The sequence below is a fragment of the Vigna unguiculata genome, chromosome 2 (genome assembly GCF_004118075.2).
Source record: "Vigna unguiculata cultivar IT97K-499-35 chromosome 2, ASM411807v1, whole genome shotgun sequence".
In the NCBI taxonomy this organism is placed as follows: Eukaryota; Viridiplantae; Streptophyta; class Magnoliopsida; order Fabales; family Fabaceae; genus Vigna; species Vigna unguiculata.
The window spans coordinates 22,040,107-22,058,411 of record NC_040280.1 but is presented as its reverse complement, the minus strand read 5'-3'; the positions used below and the strand labels follow the sequence as shown (position 1 = coordinate 22,058,411).

The 18,305-nt window shown below is 34.6% G+C and overlaps 2 protein-coding genes across 3 annotated transcripts; both read right to left on the bottom strand.

Moving 5' to 3' along the window:
* Positions 1–232: 232 nt before the first annotated feature.
* Positions 233–6,908, bottom strand: LOC114173848 (pyruvate dehydrogenase E1 component subunit alpha, mitochondrial). Its single transcript, XM_028058497.1, has 8 exons — positions 6,026–6,908; positions 5,403–5,482; positions 4,248–4,325; positions 1,659–1,754; positions 1,494–1,565; positions 934–987; positions 754–819; positions 233–594 (listed from the first exon to the last, which is right to left on the bottom strand). Exons 1-8 carry the CDS (start codon positions 6,711–6,713, stop codon positions 550–552), a joined length of 1,179 nt encoding a protein of 392 aa, XP_027914298.1. The 5' UTR covers positions 6,714–6,908; the 3' UTR covers positions 233–549.
* Positions 6,909–9,759: 2,851 nt separating this feature from the next.
* LOC114173724 (DExH-box ATP-dependent RNA helicase DExH15 chloroplastic) lies at positions 9,760–17,534 on the bottom strand. Of its 2 annotated transcripts, XM_028058289.1 has the most exons (8): positions 17,010–17,534; positions 16,743–16,918; positions 16,503–16,616; positions 15,563–15,671; positions 15,391–15,477; positions 14,026–14,144; positions 12,520–12,700; positions 9,760–12,224 (listed from the first exon to the last, which is right to left on the bottom strand). In XM_028058289.1, exons 1-8 carry the CDS (start codon positions 17,484–17,486, stop codon positions 9,972–9,974), a joined length of 3,516 nt encoding a protein of 1,171 aa, XP_027914090.1. In that variant the 5' UTR covers positions 17,487–17,534; the 3' UTR covers positions 9,760–9,971. The 2 variants fall into 2 exon arrangements, with proteins under 2 accessions (XP_027914090.1, XP_027914091.1); XM_028058290.1 differs by lacking the exons at positions 14,026–14,144; positions 15,391–15,477; positions 15,563–15,671.
* Positions 17,535–18,305: the final 771 nt, after the last annotated feature.

Sequence of the window (18,305 nt, the reverse complement as noted above, 5' to 3'; positions counted from 1 at the left end):
TACTCAAAACATACAAGTAAATAAGTGAACAAAATATTGTGAAAATAACACAACTTGTCTGAAATTTGGGGTGTCATGTTTAAAATTATGTCTAGCATACAATTATTTATTAAAAAAATAACACAACTTATCTGTCTAGTGTATGCGACAGAATAGTAAAATGTTGCATTTTGCATTTGGTGTTGAATAGAACTGAAATTAAGTTAAGTGTTTGGGTTAGAGTGATATAGAATTGATTTTGAAGTTTGGAATATGATTGAGATGTGTCTAAATTATTCTGAACTACATATTTGCAAATAGTGCACAGTGTATTCCTGAAATCCTCAGAACACCCCAGTTGCATCAAAATCACAATGATGCTTTGGCTGTTAGTTTCCTCCAAAAAAATTACACGGCAAAAAAATAATAATTCCGCCCAGTTGCTATACGAGGGTAAAAAACTCAACAAATAGGGGGAGACAGGACCTGCTGTAGAACCTTTTATTCTTCATTATTTTCATGAGTCTGCTACCAGATGCTGGTAAGATATTCAGAGGACAAACTTCTTAATCAAGGTAAAGTAGCTTTCAATACTTTCCTATCAACACCAAATGCCTGCAATACATAACACCACCAATCATATGTATGAATTAATTGTTTCAACGTGAGTGCAGTTGCATCTTTTAAATGTAATCTTAAAAACCAAGGATGATGTATAAACACTAAATCAAACTGTTCAATTATATGTGTCCATAGTTTGGATAAAATCCATACCTCAACTCCTAAACCTTTAACGTAGACATGGCTAAATAATTCAGATGGGTCTGGCATGGGACTCTCCTGGAAATAGAAATGAACACAAAACCCAGATTGTAAACGATATTACAGGGTGTGGAAAGATAATACAGAAACGAATTTTCAGCTGAGAGAAAATAGAAAAGTTAAGCTTTTCACCTTTGCTTTAGCAATGGCTTCGTCAACTTCTTTTCTGACTTCTTTTTCAATGTCCTACAAGAAGGAAAGGAAATTAATACATTTGACTAGCATTGCATCAAAATTCAACTTTTACATAACACATATAAACCCATACGGAGAAAAATGGTTAAATATAACAAAATTTGAAGTTAACCATGAAATACTATTTGAGAACCATAAAATCGACAAATTCATCCTGGCACACAAGCAGAAATACTTATAGGTACAGTTAAACTCAATAGAATATTAGCTACCACCACAAAGGACTACCAGCCCATAGGACACCCCACTTGGACTCTAACTTCATGCCTGTATAAGCTGATTACTAAAATCTTTTAGATAAATTCAATGCCCTTCATCATTATAAAGAATGAAGTTTCTGTTATGGAGTGTCTTCAGGAAAACAACCAGAGTGAGTTTAGCCAAAGATATATATATATATATAAAAAAAAAGCATTGTATGTTGTGCATAACTAATTCTGGAAATATCAAGTTTCCCAATTCGAGGGATTAAGAATGAACCCCAATATCGTTATCACCTTTAGGTCCTTTTCAGCAGCAATGTCATGAGACAATAACAGCTTTCTTACTCTCTCAATTGGATCACGCTCCTACAATCATAGCAGACAAGAAAAATAATTAAAATAAATCTCTTAAAACAATTAACAACTAGGTATTGTAAGCTGGGGACTTGTGTAACAAACCTGTCTCACACCAGATATTTCATCACGTGTGCGGTAAGTGCTGCCAGGATCAGACATAGAGTGACCATGGTATCTATAAGTATCCATTTCAAGAATCTGGACAGATTCATACGAAAGAGCAATCAATAAAAGAAAAAAGTATGAATTTTTATAATTTAAGCAAAACAACACAAGTGACAGGTATATTAAAACATTATACACCAATTCTTTTAAATCATGCAATTTATAAGATGCTGTACTATATGTTTAGAAAAAAGGACCCATTACTATTGGACTAAGTCACACAGCCTTTAAAAGGATGATGACAAACTCTTCTTGCATACAGTAGCTGAAGAGCAATATACGCGAAAAACCAAACCATACTATTAAGAATGTAAACAATCAAATAATAAATTACATTTTTTATTTACAAATAATAAATAATATGCCCAACCTATTGAAAACAAAGGATGATAAACTGTTTTTTAAAATTCAAAAAGTGAATGAATACATTCTTCACATCAATGACCAGTACCAGAAACATTAAATTACTTTTCAGCAAAATAATTTCTTCCCAGGGTTCAAACAGCAATTAATTAGTTAAGAAACAGAAACAGAATTTATAGCGCCTCAATGGCTTCTTAATCACATGAAAATTTGTCAAAGGATACAAGCTTCCGAGTATCATGCTATTTCATCAGAATTGTTGGAGTTTGGAAAAATAAATTCCAAGTAAATAAAAAATCAACTCCATAAACTTGAAAAATAAATAAAATGATCCAGATACACAGACCATGGATAAAATTCAACCAAACAGCTTTCTTTGATGTCAGGTCCTACAAATCACGCAAGTGATCTTAATTATGTACACTTTATTACCAAAATTATTTTGACTAGTTGGCATAAATTTATCTTCAGGAAGAATAGAATTGAAAGGCAAGACTTGAGGATGAAAGAAGAATCAAGATTATGATAATTATCAATGGTGGCCACTAGAAGCCATCAGTATTGATTACAAGTAGAGATGTCAAAATGGGTTCCAACTTGTGAGCCAATCCAGCTCACCACAGATTCGAGCTGAATTGGGTTGAGAAAATTTCAGTTTTTTCAAAAGTGGATTGAACTGAACCTGACACACTTAACTCACGGGTTAAATGGGTTCGAGTCGGGTTGAAGACCCACTTAACCCACCAACACTTTTTTACAATGTTTTAAATTTTTTTTGTGATAATTATTTACTACTTCTAATTATGTAGGTTCACAATTTTATATTTTTAAATACTAGAATGATGGTCAATAATATTTGAATAGTTTGAATGTTTAATTAATTTGTTTGTCAAGTTATATACGTTGATACTTTAATCTTTAACTACTATCTTTATAATAATATTTAGAGAATTAGGTGAACAATTTGATTCCACTATTATAAAAAAAATTAAGTCAATTCACGCTCATTGTAATGCAATAAATATATAAAATAAATTGCGAAAAAAAAAATATTCATAAATGGGCCAACCCATTAACCCACCAACCCGTGGTGGGTCAAACTGGATTGCAAAATTTTTGGCTTACCAAAAAGTGAGCCGAGTTGAGCTAGCCTTTTTTTAGCTCAACCCGTGGTGAGCCAACCTGTGTGAGTCTAGTTTGCTCACTTTAACACCCCTAGTTACAAGGTATATTAGGAATGGTTACCACATATTATTATTAGTCAAGACACATTTGCATGAGTATTAGTTTAGACAATGTATTAAGGGTATGAACTTGATTGTTCAAACTATTGAAATCTCTACACATCCCACACATGTTGGGGGTGGGGGGTGGGGGGGAGGAGGATTCCTCGAGTCACTGCAAGTTTTTCAACCACCTCCATCCTTTCAACTTAATCACGTTAGTCTTTCTATCTTTTTCTCATTTCTTTCTCTTTTACTCTATTCTTTACTTTCTCTTTTCTGTCACACTTCATCTCTTTTCGTGGTTTCAAATAGTTTTTTTTTGCTCATTTAAATCAAATTTTGGCCTTCAATTTTTACAGTTTTGATCTGAGTTACTCATTCAAAGAAAAATACAGGGTGGAAATTATTTATTTCCCTGACTTGATATTTGAATCAAATTTCAACAAAAATGGCAAAATTTTCATGTAAACACTACCAAAACTATATCAATTAGCAACCCCTAACAATACCAGATTCAATGAACTGCGCTCACCTTATCTTCAACTCCTTGTCCATTGGAAAGTAACACTAGGCAAGAATGCAAAAACGACCTAATCTTAAGAGAAATACTAGTTCCAAACAATGTTGTCTCATATATGCATTAATTCATAGATCTATACTTTCAACAGAATTAGATAGGTAATAGCATTTTTATGGTTGATTTAGCCAGCTTTAAGTAATTCTTTTCATTATTAGAAAATTAATTTACAAGTGTATGATCCTGTCACTAAAGCAAGGCTAAGAGAATCTGATAAGCAACAAAAAAGAGTTGATCCCTCCTAACCTACAGTGTAATGTCAAACTTCAGTAGATAAATGGCTAATTCAAAACATCCAATAGCGAATAACTAATTTTAAGAGAAATTCAAGTATACATAACAGTGAAAAAATTAACTCACAATGGGCCCATTCTTCAAAGCATGTTCTTTTGCAAATTTGCAAGCTTGCTTAACAGCAAGAACGTCCATGCCATCTACCTGTGCATAGAAAAATTATTTGTTAAAAAAATAAAAAAAGATTGTGTGGAAAGGCCACAAAGTATACTTAATCACCCTATTTACAGATATGCAGACAGGACTGCTAAATACAACTGCATACCAACATCCATAAAATACAGACTTCAAACAATGATAGCAATGTCCAACAAATAAGATATCATACAGCAAATATAGTCCTAAATATTTAGACATCAAAAACATGAAAAAGGGGAACAGAGCCCAAAGGCTGGGCTAAAGGAGAGTCAACAAAATTATCAACATCCAATGCAAGGACAAGAAACATGCCCATTACCAAAACCAAAAACCTCATTCGGACCCTTAGAAGAGAACTGACAAGACCTAAAGATCCTTTACTTAAAAACAAAAACAACATAAAAGAAGCAATGGCCTTGAAATAAACAAAAAGAGAGGGAGAAAAGTTAATAATATAACTATACAGTCATCATCTATCTGCATTTTCAAAGAACTCATATCCAGGGAAATTAAATCAATCAATAGGCAATAATGATGTATTGTACAATCTATAAACAGCATCGCCATACAACATGATAATTTGACAACACCTCCAAACATAGTTTTTTTCCACGACAGCACATGCAATAGATCTTCACATTGCAATGCTTTACAAAACAAAATTGATTATTTCTGTCAAAATAAAATATAAGTAGTGCGTGTTTGGTTGGATTGTTTTAGGACAAACAATTACTTATTCCTAAAGAAAATCTCAGAAAACCAGCAAAAATAAGCAACCATCTCTCCAAAATAACCTGAACCAAATGTTCACTAACCAGAGCACTGAATGCAATCGTGCATCAATCGAAGAGTCCAGACAAAATAATACACACCCATCCCTTCAAATCAATACATTACAAAATTCATTAGGTACACAGGCATTACTTTCCTCGACTTACAAGAACAACACAGACTCTCAACTACTGCGTTAATTACACGCAGGCCCCACCTCATTAAAAACATGGATCCAACCCTTTTAACCGAGAAGCACATTAAATTTGCCCTTTAATTTCATATCAACCAAACACACAAAACGAAACCCACCTTCAAGCCGGGCACATAATCCCCACGCTTGTAATAAGCAGGACTCTTTGCAGCCCTCCACTCCGCAGTCCCCATCCCATCTGTGTTCACCAAAACCAAACTAACGAGTCACAAATACAATTCAAAAGAAAACAACACAGTTTAACAATTTATCTAAATCCCTATACTTGCTCACATTTTAAGCTTTACTCCCTAGACCACTTTCTTCTAGCTGCTTATCACCGTCAGAAAATCAGTGTACTACTTTTATACTATCAGAAAATTTTCTCCCGTGCCAACACCACGGACCAAAACTTACCTCTTAGGCCAATGTAGATGCTAAAATTTACAATTTTGTTGTCCAAGAAATAAAATATAAAACGGAGACAACTATAAAACTGTAAGAAAAAAAAAACAACTCTAAAGATCACAACTTCTAAGGCATATCCCAATTAAAAGAACCCAAAAGTAGAGCAAATTAAAATGATGTTTTTTTTTTCTATAAGCTAAAATTAACTTATACACGAATTAAAAATAAATATAAAAATTTAGAGAAACTATAGGAGTCAATTTCTCCAACGGAGCAACTAATCTCAATTTGCCCTCCCTTCTAATAAAATGCAGCAACTAAGTAAGTGACTCACAGTGATTATTCTCGCAGACCAAGATTGCAGGAAGATCCCAAAGCGCCGCAATGTTAAGCGCCTCAAAAAGCTGTCCCTGATTGGCAGCCCCATCTCCATACAAGGCAAAAGTCACAGTCTCATCCTTACTATACTTCTGCGCAAACGCCAAACCACACCCTAACGGAACCTGCGCCCCCACGATCCCGTGTCCGCCGTAGAACCCCCCCTCCTTCCTATAAAAGTGCATCGACCCCCCTTTCCCTTTCGAGCACCCGTCCTTGCGCCCCATCAGCTCCGAGAACACCTCGAGCAGCGTGCCGCCGCGGCCAAGGAAGGTGCAGTGGTCGCGGTAGGCGGTGATGATGCAGTCCTTTCTGGTGATGCCGGCCTCCATGCCGACGGCGACGGCCTCCTGGCCGTCGTACAGGTGGCAGAAGCCGCGGATGAGTTTGGCCTTGTAGAGAGAGTCCGCAGCGATCTCCATGCGGCGCATGAGGGCCATGTCACGGAAAAAGGAAAGCAGCTCGGAGGACGAGGTGGTGACGGCGCGTGACGGCGCCTCGCAGTTGTGCGCCGTGAAGGGGACGGAGGTCTCGATTGTGAGGGGGGCGTCGGAGGAGATCGGGCGCGATGAGACGGCGGCGGTTAAGGGCTTGGCGAGAATGGATCCGAGGCCATGGCGGCGGGAAAAAGTTGAGAGAGCCATTGGATCTGTTGCGATTAAAAATTTTGTGATTTTTTGTTTCTGGTTTTTGAATTATTGAGGAAGGAGGAATTGGAGTTGAAAGGGTTTGGTGCAGTTGTTGAGTTGAGAGCTTTAGAACAAAATATTGACTCCAGGAAGAGAGAGAAAATCTGAAGCACTCTGCACACAAATCACGCTGTCGTTTCGGGTGTTACTATTTTATTGGCTGCTATGCTCTCGTGTTAAAGCATTTCTAGTTCTTATTTAATATTTACTATTTAATATATATATATATATATATATATATATATATATATATATATATCACACTTATAGCAAGTAATATGTATTTGCCCTTTTTACATAATTGTTTTTTCTTAGTGATTATTTTTATTACCATCCAAACTTTTTCCGCTTTCATTTAAAATTATTCTTTATGTTTTTTTTTTAGAATTCCTTGTAATATTTTAAGAGACAATGTTTTTGTAGTTTCAATATAATTGGAGAGAAAAGTTGTTGGAAAATTTTAAGCGCACTAATAGTAATATTGTAGAACTTGCCGAAATGATGATAAAGCATGAGATGCTATGCTATTAGCTGTCTTAAACTAAAATTATACATATGCAATCTCTTAGGGGTCCAAGGACGGGGTTTACCAGAAAAATATAATATCTGCTAGGAAGATTGTTAGTAAGATTTTTGATACATAGATATGTATTTGTTTGAGGCGATTTTCACTATCGGTTTTGATATTATTTGTTAAATATAAGGACGAGATTTAGTGAGTCGGGTTTAACCATCAGCTCTAATACTATTTTTATAAAATTTTCAATCACAAGTACTCCTTGGTTTATTTAACCATCGACTCTGATTTCACTTGTTAGGTTTACATTGAGGGAATTTACTAGGAAGAACAAATATCAATAAGACCTGAACTCAACCATATAAGATATTGTCACCACTCTCGATCCAAAATATTAAGACAATAAATTTATGAGTCTTTATTCTTATATAGTACTTTATTAACCAATATAAAATTTAGATTCACGTCTGGATTCATAACACAACCTACAACATTACATTATACAGTATATTTTAAATTAAAAAAATGAATAATATTTTAAGAGTGAGTTTTATTGAAAGTGACTGAAGTGTGTCAGACGCAGCCAAACTTGCAATTTCTTTTATACAATTCTTGGCATTTGCTGTTATGTGCAGATAAAGTTTATCGAAAAACCAGATTTAAAAAATAAGTTCAATTTTTTTATATTTTATATAAATTGTAATAATGAAATAAGTTATTATCAATAAATCATGATAAGTTATTAATTTTACTATAATTGTTTTGAAGTATTATTTGATTAGAGGGGAAAAAAGAGAGAAATCAAAATTGAGACCAAATTATATAAATGATTTTTTATGTTTTACAATTTATTCGATCTGGTCTTCGTTTGTTCAGATTAATTTAGTATTTTCCATTTTAAAATGGTTTAAAATGTGTCTTCCATATGTTTAAATTTAATTTGGTTAATATTTCAAATCATAAAATCTTAGTTCCACCCTCAATCTTCTTTCTCCACTTCAGTTCGCTGTCTTGTTTCCCTTCCGTCTGCATCACTTCACCTATAACCCACACTCAACTTTTGATCTTTTTTCTTTGTTGGTATTGCTTCTTCATTCATTCGATTCTCTTTTTGCCTTCTTTTCTTTGCCGAAAACAAAAGTGAAAGTTTTGCTTTAAATATGAAACCTTACACGTGGCTCCAACTTAATCTGTCTTCCTCGGACTAAGTAATATTGTTTGAGAAATGAAGTTTCCTCTTTTTTCTATTTATGATATTGAAGTATTTTTTATGTCATGATTTGTTGTTGAAGAAAGAATGGACAAGTAAATGATAGAGAGAGCACCAAAGAGGAAGGAGGTTGGATATGTGGGGGCGGAAAAGAAGTTGAGAGGGAAAAAGAAGGAAGTATAATTGAAAACCATAAGAGGAAAAAGAATAGACACCTGAATTTGACCACTTTAAAAGCATAAATGATTAAACTAATTTTAAAAGAAAAAGAGATTAAACTAAATAAACATAAAAATAAGTATCACAGTAATTTAAGAGGAGAAAAGACTCGTGTATTTGTCCTCATTTGGTTCAAGTAACAATAAGAGTGGAAAGAAAAATTGAAGGGATCTGTGCAAATTTATTTTCTCTCAAATTGGAGAAAAAAATAGAAGAAACCTTTTTATGTTTTATCATGATTACTTTTATTTAGAATATTTTTTCCATTTATGGTACACGTTTTTCTTTAATTTGCGTATATTTGAATCCTTATTCGGTATCAAACAATTCAATCAATCACTATATTTTCATTCCTGTCTTCTACTTCCACAAATTAAACGAAGCATAAAGTCATATAAATCACCGTAACATCTTCAATGGAAATGTTTAAAAATAAAAAATCCCACAAAGTCTCATAATAAATTGCTTAAAATTAAAAAATCTCATTAAATTTAAAAGCTCATGTATAAAAAATCCACATTAAAATAGCCTTTTTGTTTATAAATAACTAATATAAACATCTTTAATTGAAAATGCTCTGGTGATTAAATATCAATATAAAATTATCTTACACTATTGAGTTAAATTTTATTCTAATACTTACAAACTTAAATTTTAAGAATGCCCTGAATTGAAAGAATTGTCTACCCGAGTTGACGAACTTAAGACCAATATAGCGATGGCAGAAGGACGCTATAAAGACCAACTAACTGATATCAAGTAAATATTTAATAAATAAAGTTTTTACATAATTTCATCTACAATCAATTTACTATTATTGCCATTTTATAATTTTAAAATATTTATCAAGAATCCTATTGCGACAGATGATAAATATGATTTATTTATTAATTGTTTTTCATTATAGCAGAATTACAGAAAAAGACACATACGTTATAAAAGAACATCATAGCTTAATATTTTTAATTGAAATATATTAACAATTAATATCATACAAATAAAAACTACGTATATATCTGAAGGATACAAATTTTAATTTAATATAATGTTGTAAATTGACGTACTTTTAATAGCAATGATATCATCATGCCAATAAGAATTAGCCCAAGCGAAAACCAGTTTGGGTTCGATTTACATTGGAATGGAGCAATTTCCTTTCTCTTAAATATTTGTTAATAATAATATTAATGATGATGATAACATCATAAAAGCATTGCTGAAAATTAATTATACAAAACCTACAAACAAATGGTTAGAGACAGAAAAATTACCCCACAAGTTCACTTATTGGAGGCCGGTCCATAACAGCAGAAGCAGCCTTTGCATTGCGCTGCAACAATGGATCAATGTCTGGCAACTTTGGAATCTGAACTAACAGATCAATGGTCCGGCGAAGGAGACGAGCTAAATCGCCATCATCCATTGCACAGTCCATCATTATTTCTCTCCATGTCAACCCAGAAGCCCAGGCCTCAACCATGCCGCAAAACTGGTTATCCAAACAGCAAGAGATTGTCACCCCATGTTTGTCCTGCAATGCCAATAAGGCATTTCTTTGTTCATCTAATAATGTTATGAACTTCGTTACAGTTGCAGAAGGCTCATAAATGTAACTGTTATTTTTCCAGGGTCGAACTTTGATACCCACGGACACCAAACTTGCGCACACTGCAGCGAGCTGCGCAGGTTTTAGATCTAGTAAAATTTTATTGCGAAGAACCATCGCAAGCCATAGCTCATTTTCTCCTCGAATTGCACCAGCGGTTTCACCAAGTGGAAATATGACATGTGTATTAATATCTAAAGCCCTGATTTCATGAATGACATTGCTAACCTGCATAAACTCCTTCCAACCTGAGGGTTCAATCTGTTCAATCCTATTAATCAAACGTTTAGATCTATTCTTCAGGCGCTTGATTTTCTCCTCAACAAACTTGACTGTGTCTGTAATTTTAAAATATTCTTTATAGCCTTCACTACGAGATATCTTTTTCTTCAACCGTGAAACTTTATTTCTTTGATCTTTGTAACATTCAATGGCATCTTTGTAATCTTGAGACTTCAGTAGTAGCTCGTCATTTTCCGACAAGCTACTCAAAACAGGAACATTCAAGCTCCAAGACCATGTATCAAGAGATCCTTCCATGAACCATAAACCACCATGCTCAGATTGAGAAAGCTTATCCCAATTCATATCACCGTTATCAAGGAGAGTGCTCATAATTTCTCGAGGTCGAGCATCCCCTTGAGCCAATGGAACATTAGGAAAGCCTGTCCCATATACTGTCTTAATCCACTTTTCCGTAAATAGATACCAAGTGTTATCTGAACCAAGAGCCACATGGTATGAAGGTTTAATATCTTTATTCAGTGCAGAATCTGCAACACTTGGCTCTGCTTCTGCTAAATTCAATGCAAAAGAATCAACAGAAGAAATCATAGTTTTGAGTTTAGAAGCATTAAGGGAGTCAACCTTCCCCAAAAACACAGCAGGAATTGAATGTTCAACTCCTTCAGCATCTCTATACTGCAAGCATAAAAATGGCAAATGTCCACTTTCTGTCTCCTCCAACAAAGGTTTCAGGGCAGACATTCTCTTTGCTTCCACCTGTTTGCGCAACTTAGTCCGAACACGCTTTTCTGATCTTAAATCTTCCAGTAATTCTGCAATTTCCTTGTATTGCCGTGGTGCTAAGGCCTTCCTGGTTTTTCTATCTATAGCTTCATCAGTAGTTTCTGACATAAGCAACTCGATTTCTTTCTCAATTTTATTAAGTTCCTCTTTAGCAGCCAGCATTACATTGCTACTAACATAATTCCCAAAACTCTGCTCAACTAATTTCCTAGCTTCTTCCAAAGTTCTTCCCGTGGAAGGTTTCATGTTACCTGATTCATTTGACCATTGAATGGCTTTCACACCAGCAAGAAGATTCAAAACCATTCCATATGAAGCAGTAAACTGTGACACTAGAGGCTCTAGTCCAGCAAACAGAACTTTGCAGCCCTCCTCAGCACCTTCATTAGTGGTTTGGATGAGAACTACATGACCACTTTCATCAATGCCTCTGCGTCCAGCACGCCCAGCCATCTGAAGCAGTTCATTTGAGCTTAATGGTATACGCCCGCTGTCACCCCTTTTGCTGAGAGATGAAATAACAGCTGTTCTGGCAGGCATATTGATTCCAGCAGCCAGGGTTTCTGTAGCAAAAACAACTTTAATAAGTCCTCTTTGAAACAGCTCTTCTATGAATGCCTTCCACAAAGGTAGACATCCAGCATGATGTGCGGCAACCCCTTGCAAAAGTCCTCTTACAGCTGAGTCTCTGACAGCATCAGGATACTGCTTGCGGAACTTCTTCAAGGCTAGTTCGACCTCAGTTGATTCACACTCATCTAAAAGTTTGCAATTTTCAAGATATTGCACAGCTGCATCACAACCCTTCCTGCTAAAAATAAACCAAATGGCTGGCAGCATATCCCTGGACTGAAGTTGCCATAATGTATCAATTACTTGAGGAACCTGAAAAAGAGTAAGAACACACTCCATAAGAATGTATGCACATTATTATAAATACAAAATACATCAATCTTCTTATTTATTCAACAAAATAAGAGTGCTTTTAGCCAAAGTGTGTATCACAACCAGATTGTGTCTCCAATATTCACGAAAGATTATTGGATACATAAAAAGTAGCCAATTTGTCCCCCTCCCGCCATTTAAACATGAAGATAGTAAGTTGTGAAAGACAAGGAACAGATGTTCAATACAATCATAGGGTACGGAGTGTAAGGAAAATTTGATTCAGATGCCTTACTTGTGATCGACGTATGGCATTTATGTCATTCTTTGAAAGAGAACGTTGTTCAAACATGTTATCATCACTATCATAGCTAAAGCGTGTTCCACGTTTCCGAGAGTTCCTTTTTCGAGACCAATCATCTTTGTAAGGTTTAGCTCCTGCAGCTTGAAGTTGTAAATAATTGAATGACAGCTTCCTGCTTTAAATAAAAGAAGAAACTAAATTTCCATTTTTATTCGATTAAGTAAATAAAATAAGATGACAATCTTTGGTATTTGCTTGTTCAAAGTTGCTAAATAATAAATAATCCATAGTACTTTATTTTGTTGCAATCTATATTATCAGAATAATGATATCTTCACATTTTCGTTTTGAAAGAAGACTTGATACTTGTATATTCACTATAAAACACCTATTCACTAATTCAGTAGAACTCTTGCAGTTATCATTATGTTAGTGTTCTCATTTTGATCATATCAAAAACATAAATAACTACCACAATCAATAAATCATCATCACCACCAGTACGAATTATGCAACCAAAGCTATTGCTGTAGGGCACCCCCACTACTGATGTATTGCTTGCTTAAAAAATTCTATAAGAACATTGATGCTACAACAATCAGTGCCGCAGTCCACAACATTGCTTGATCAATCCCTAATTAACAACACAGTACTAACCTAAATTGGATACAGTAGTAGGCTTTTATTTAAAAATAACTCATGGATATCATCCCTTGCCTTATTAATAGATCAAAATTCAATCAGTTCACCTTGTCAGCAACTGTCACGGAAGGACACTATGCATTATACTCCTGCACTTCAGAGCAGCCAAATCATATTTCATGCTAATTCAAGCCTCTTACCATTATGTGTCAGCCCCATCTATATTGACAATAAGTGTCATTGTGGGCCAGAAAATACTTGGAATAATCACCTTTGGACATGATCAGCACCCACAATTCAATTATTTAAATTTCAGTGTCGAATAATTAGTTTTATCTCATAACCCGTCATCCTCCATCCTACCCATATGTTAGGGGGAGTATTATGTGGAAATAGAAAAAAAGTTCACTGGGTGCATGTTTGGTTTCCCATAAGATCAAGTCAAACGTGAATCCTCTACCCATAACCAAATGAAACTACTTTAAGTAACTTTATTTTTTCACATCCAAAACATGGATCTGTGTTTTCAAACGCCAAACCAAACAAGCAATTGGTGCTCATAAATAACGAAATTTGATTCTTTTTGCTGCATAAATTGGTTTTTAGAAACCAACCAATAGTAGGTCCAATATGAAAACTTGTACACACCTAAAAGACAGGAAGTATAACAGCCAGACACCCACTTCCAACAAGTTTGACTCTTAGGCCATTAGCAATACCGATTATCATGAAATTCTTATGTTGTAAAATAAAAACAAGTAGTAAAGTTTACCAATAAAAAAGGCTTTTACTGATGTAGAAAATATGTAACACATAACTAAACTGAATAAATGCAATGAGGACCCCAGATAGCACCTGTTCATGTGCGTTCCTTTCTCATCAAGAAGTGGAAATAAGGAATTCTTCATAGAGAAATGCCAAGTCAATGGAACTGGGCGTTTTGAGGATGTTACCAATTCAGTTTTACCATGAATCTGAAAGCCAAAACATTTTGCAGAGGTTACAAAGAAAACTATATTTAATTTGCTATTTGAATTCTTTCACTAGATACAGTTCCATCAATCAGGGAAGATGCAATAGTACAAAACAAGATACCTATGATACACTTAAATCATACAAAATGTAACCATAATTATAGAAATGATTTATGTAAATCATACAAAACCTAAAGGGAGGTAATTTTACATAAAATGACGTAATTTATGTAATCTACTTCTTTCTCCTTAAATATAGTATGAAAAAAAAAAATCTGATAAATAAAGTTGAATAACAAGCCTCACATTAATAGCAGAGTTCAGGATCCTGTGCTTGAAAAAAGGATAGAATATAAGCAATTTCAAGCATTTAATCTCTGTTACATATCCCAAACTGTCCGGAAGTCCATCAACATGATAAACTCTATAAAATTCCTTAAAAACAATGTTCGGTCAGGGAAACTTTCAAATGAATTATCTACAATTAAAACTTATAGATGTTTCCAACTAAATTGTGAAAAATCTCCCATGCCATAGAACAGAAGAAAAACTTCGATGGTAACAAAAGCTTTATGGAGAAAATGATGTTATATGCTTGACACTTATCAAATTTAAGCAAGTTTCCACTCCCCTCTTGAAGCATGGCATTTTATTAAATACAGTACAAATACATAAGAAAAATACAATGCCATCCATAATCTAGATGTTTCAACAAAATTAACACATAGTTCTCCTAGATTGTAGGCACGGATATTTTTAGCTAAATTGTAAGTTTCATTCCGATTACATTCATTCATATATTATGCATTGTAATTGGTTCTCTTCTGATCTATTTCTTATTGTTAGCTATATTGCGTTTTATGTTAATTAGGGAAACACACCGTCTATTATTTATTAGGGAAACATAGTTATTGTTTGATATTGGTAGATATTGTTTGTAACAATATCTTCCATTTACCATATTTATGTATGGTTTTCATTTATACTTGTATCACTCTTTACTATAAATATATTCACCTTATGTGTATTTTAGACACAAGGAAGATTAATCCTATACAATTTTTCTCTATATTTAACACTTATCTTACAATAATTGGTTTTCTTCTTTAAGAGAAGTACTACATTTCACGGAGCAGTGGAACTAGATTAATCGATCAAGTTTAATACTGGTTGATTTTACGAGAGAGAAAAGTCAGCACAGTGCATTTTGCGACTTTAATAGAAATCAACAGCACAATCTGAATACCTGACCAATCCACCCAGCCAACTCATCTGGATTTGCAACAGTTGCTGACAGGCAAATTAGTTGAACTACTTTTGGGCAATAAATAACCTGCAGATTTAGTCCAAACATGCACGAACAAATAAGAAAAGTTGAGCAAGTTATGTAACATGCAAATACAATAAATCATGCTTACAATCTCCTCCCAGACTGTACCCCGAGATATGTCACTAAGATAATGAACTTCATCCAAAACAATCACATCAACATTTACAAGTCCACTTCCAGAAGAAACATTGCCAACACTGTAAGAAAAACAGCAGCAGTCAATATTACTCCTGTTTGCAAATATTGATACAAATGACAGTAATGAAACAAAAAGTAGAGGAGATAGGATTAAAGAATCAATTTGATAATAATAAAACTTAAGGTGGGAACAAATAACAATGACGATGACATTGTCATAATCAAATTGTTAAATACAAGGTTAGGAGTTTAGAGTGTGTTTGTTTCAAGGTTTGTAAATTCATCACTAGGAATGTGAACTTTGAAATGTTAGATCCCCAAGTTTGTCATAAGCTTTAAAAAACACTGTTGGGTATTGTCGATTCCAATGGAAGTAGTATCATCTTGTTTTACTTTATATATTCAACGTCAAAGGGTGGGTATATTGCAACTTCATGATTATATAGAAAGCTATTTACGTGCTAACTATTAAATCCCATTCCACTTCCACTTCTTTTTAAAAGTATTTCTAGGAATACTAAATTCTAGAATTTACTCACCAATCACATTCCTGACGACAGTATTCTAGGGATGTCGCTTGGAAATGGAATAAGATAGCTTAAAATAAACACCAACAAAGTAAAAAAAAAAACACACACACACACACACACACTGGAGCTGTATACTAAACTTCTAGCTCATGACAATAATGCAGCAATTACTTCTAATTTCTTGTGCAACACGACCTTCTCAACTTCTTAAGTATTTCGCACCAGCCTCATCGATAAAGAGCTATTAATGAAATTGGAAACTACACATTACAAAACCACAACCCCAAACGCTTCTACACCACAACAGCAAAGACTCAAGTAATGAAATAGCTAATTTCCCCATATTTGAATGCAATGTACCTCTGATACAACATGTTGCGCAATATCTCCGTGGTCATAATCAAAACCTGAGCATCCTTGTTCACAGCAGAATCACCCGTAAGAAGGCCAACATTACTGTCACCAAAAGTCTCACTGAAAATCGGCAACAAAAACCAGCAACAATTAAACTTCCAAAACCAGTATAGCAGTAACTCTTGCCCACAGATACACACTGACAAAAGCAAAACACATCAAATTCACATTCTAATCATTGCACACCGGAATTCGCGAAACTTCTGATTGGACAACGCCTTGAGCGGCGTCGTGTAGAATAATCGCCGTCCCCTAGCCACCGTAGCCACCGCCGCGGCCTCCGCAATCAGCGTCTTCCCGCTGCTCGTCGGAGCAGAAACCACCACCGAGGAGCCTCTCAGAAAGGCCAGTATCGCCTGCCGCTGAAACTCAACCAAACCAGAAAAACCTCATAAACACGTTCCAAATCCGAGGAAATTTCTCGAAACGAAGAGAAACAAACGCTCAACGAACCTGAAACTTATCGATGCGAAAATCGTAGACAGCGGCCAGCTCTTCGACGTCGATGATATCCGCGCCGAACTCCCTGACTTCGTTGCAGAGCTTCTCGACTCTCTGCCACTTGAATCCATCGTGGCGAGCGAACACACCGGCGTCGTCTTCGGAAGCATCAGCGGATACGTCGTCGTACTCGTCAGCAGCAACATCGTCGTCTTCATCTTCTTCTTCTTCTTCATCGTCTTCTTCGTCCTCTTCTTCCTCTTCTTCGTCCTCCTCGGCGTCGGAGAATGCGCTAATGGTTGAGGTAGGGGACTTGAAGGAGAAGGAGGCACGGAAATTGAGGGAAAGAGGAAGAGATCCAAAGCGAAGGTGAGAGAAAGAGAGAGCGGTGTTAGTTAGAATAAATGGGAAAGAAGAAGAGGAAGAAGAAGAAGGAGAATAAGGGTAACGTGGTTGGAGTGTGAGGATGAAATGAGTGTTTGTGGCCATGGCGGGAGAGGACGCGTTTGCTTTCCGTGCGGGTTTTTTTCTATTCGTTGTCCAATATTTCTAAATATCTAAAATCGCATGAGGCCCAGTTTTGGTTAATATTTTCACTTCATTGAATTTTTGGCCTTTTATTAGTGATATTTCACAAATTTGGTCTTTTTTTTTTTTAAGTTAAAATATGCTTTTGTCCTTCAATTTTTTTGAATTTTAGAATTAGTTTATCTTAATATTTTAGACAAATTTAATCCTTCATCCTCCGAAATATGAATTTAGTTCTTTTAATTAAATTTTGTATTTTGTTAGATTTATTTGATGTTTTGTACGTATTTCAAGATTGTATTTGATTTATCTTTCGAAATACGTGGATTTAGTCCTTTTAATCAAATTTTATTAGGTTTATTTGATGTTTCGTACATATTTCATACTTGTACTTGAGTTGTTTATATTGTTTGACACATTTTTGCTTTAATGTTAAGTCAAATAATATTATGAAATGCGTTTGAAATGTCAAATAAACTTAACAAAAATTTGATTAAAATGACTAAATCTACGTATTTCGAAAGATGAGAGACTAAATTGGTCTAAAGTTTTGAAATAAACTAATTTTAAAATTCACTAAAATTTAAGGAACCAAAAACATATTTAACTCTTAAAAAAATGTTGGATTTCACTACCATTTCTTATTTTTGTTTATTACATGATAAGTGACGAGAAATGCAAAATGTTTTTTGAGTGTAGTTATTCATTTCTGATATACATATGCTAGAACATTAACGATAATAATACTTAACTATTTGCTTCACCCTTCACTCATGCGTC

What these genes read in the sequence shown, in the direction of transcription:
- LOC114173724 (XM_028058289.1), bottom strand. Translation starts at nt 17,486, where the DNA reads ATGGCCACAAACACTCATTTCATCCTCACACTCCAACCACGTTACCCT. An exon ending in TTCGCATCGATAAGTTTCAG is followed by an intron (nt 16,919 to 17,009) that starts GTTCGTTGAGCG and finishes GTTGAGTTTCAG; the next exon opens with CGGCAGGCGATACTGGCCTT. An exon ending in TGGCTGGGTGGATTGGTCAG is followed by an intron (nt 14,145 to 15,390) that starts GTATTCAGATTG and finishes TTTGGCTTTCAG; the next exon opens with ATTCATGGTAAAACTGAATT.
- LOC114173848 (XM_028058497.1), bottom strand. Translation starts at nt 6,713, where the DNA reads ATGGCTCTCTCAACTTTTTCCCGCCGCCATGGCCTCGGATCCATTCTC. An exon ending in GGTCTGCGAGAATAATCACT is followed by an intron (nt 5,483 to 6,025) that starts GTGAGTCACTTA and finishes TGGTGAACACAG; the next exon opens with ATGGGATGGGGACTGCGGAG. An exon ending in ATTATGTGCCCGGCTTGAAG is followed by an intron (nt 4,326 to 5,402) that starts GTGGGTTTCGTT and finishes TTCTATGCACAG; the next exon opens with GTAGATGGCATGGACGTTCT.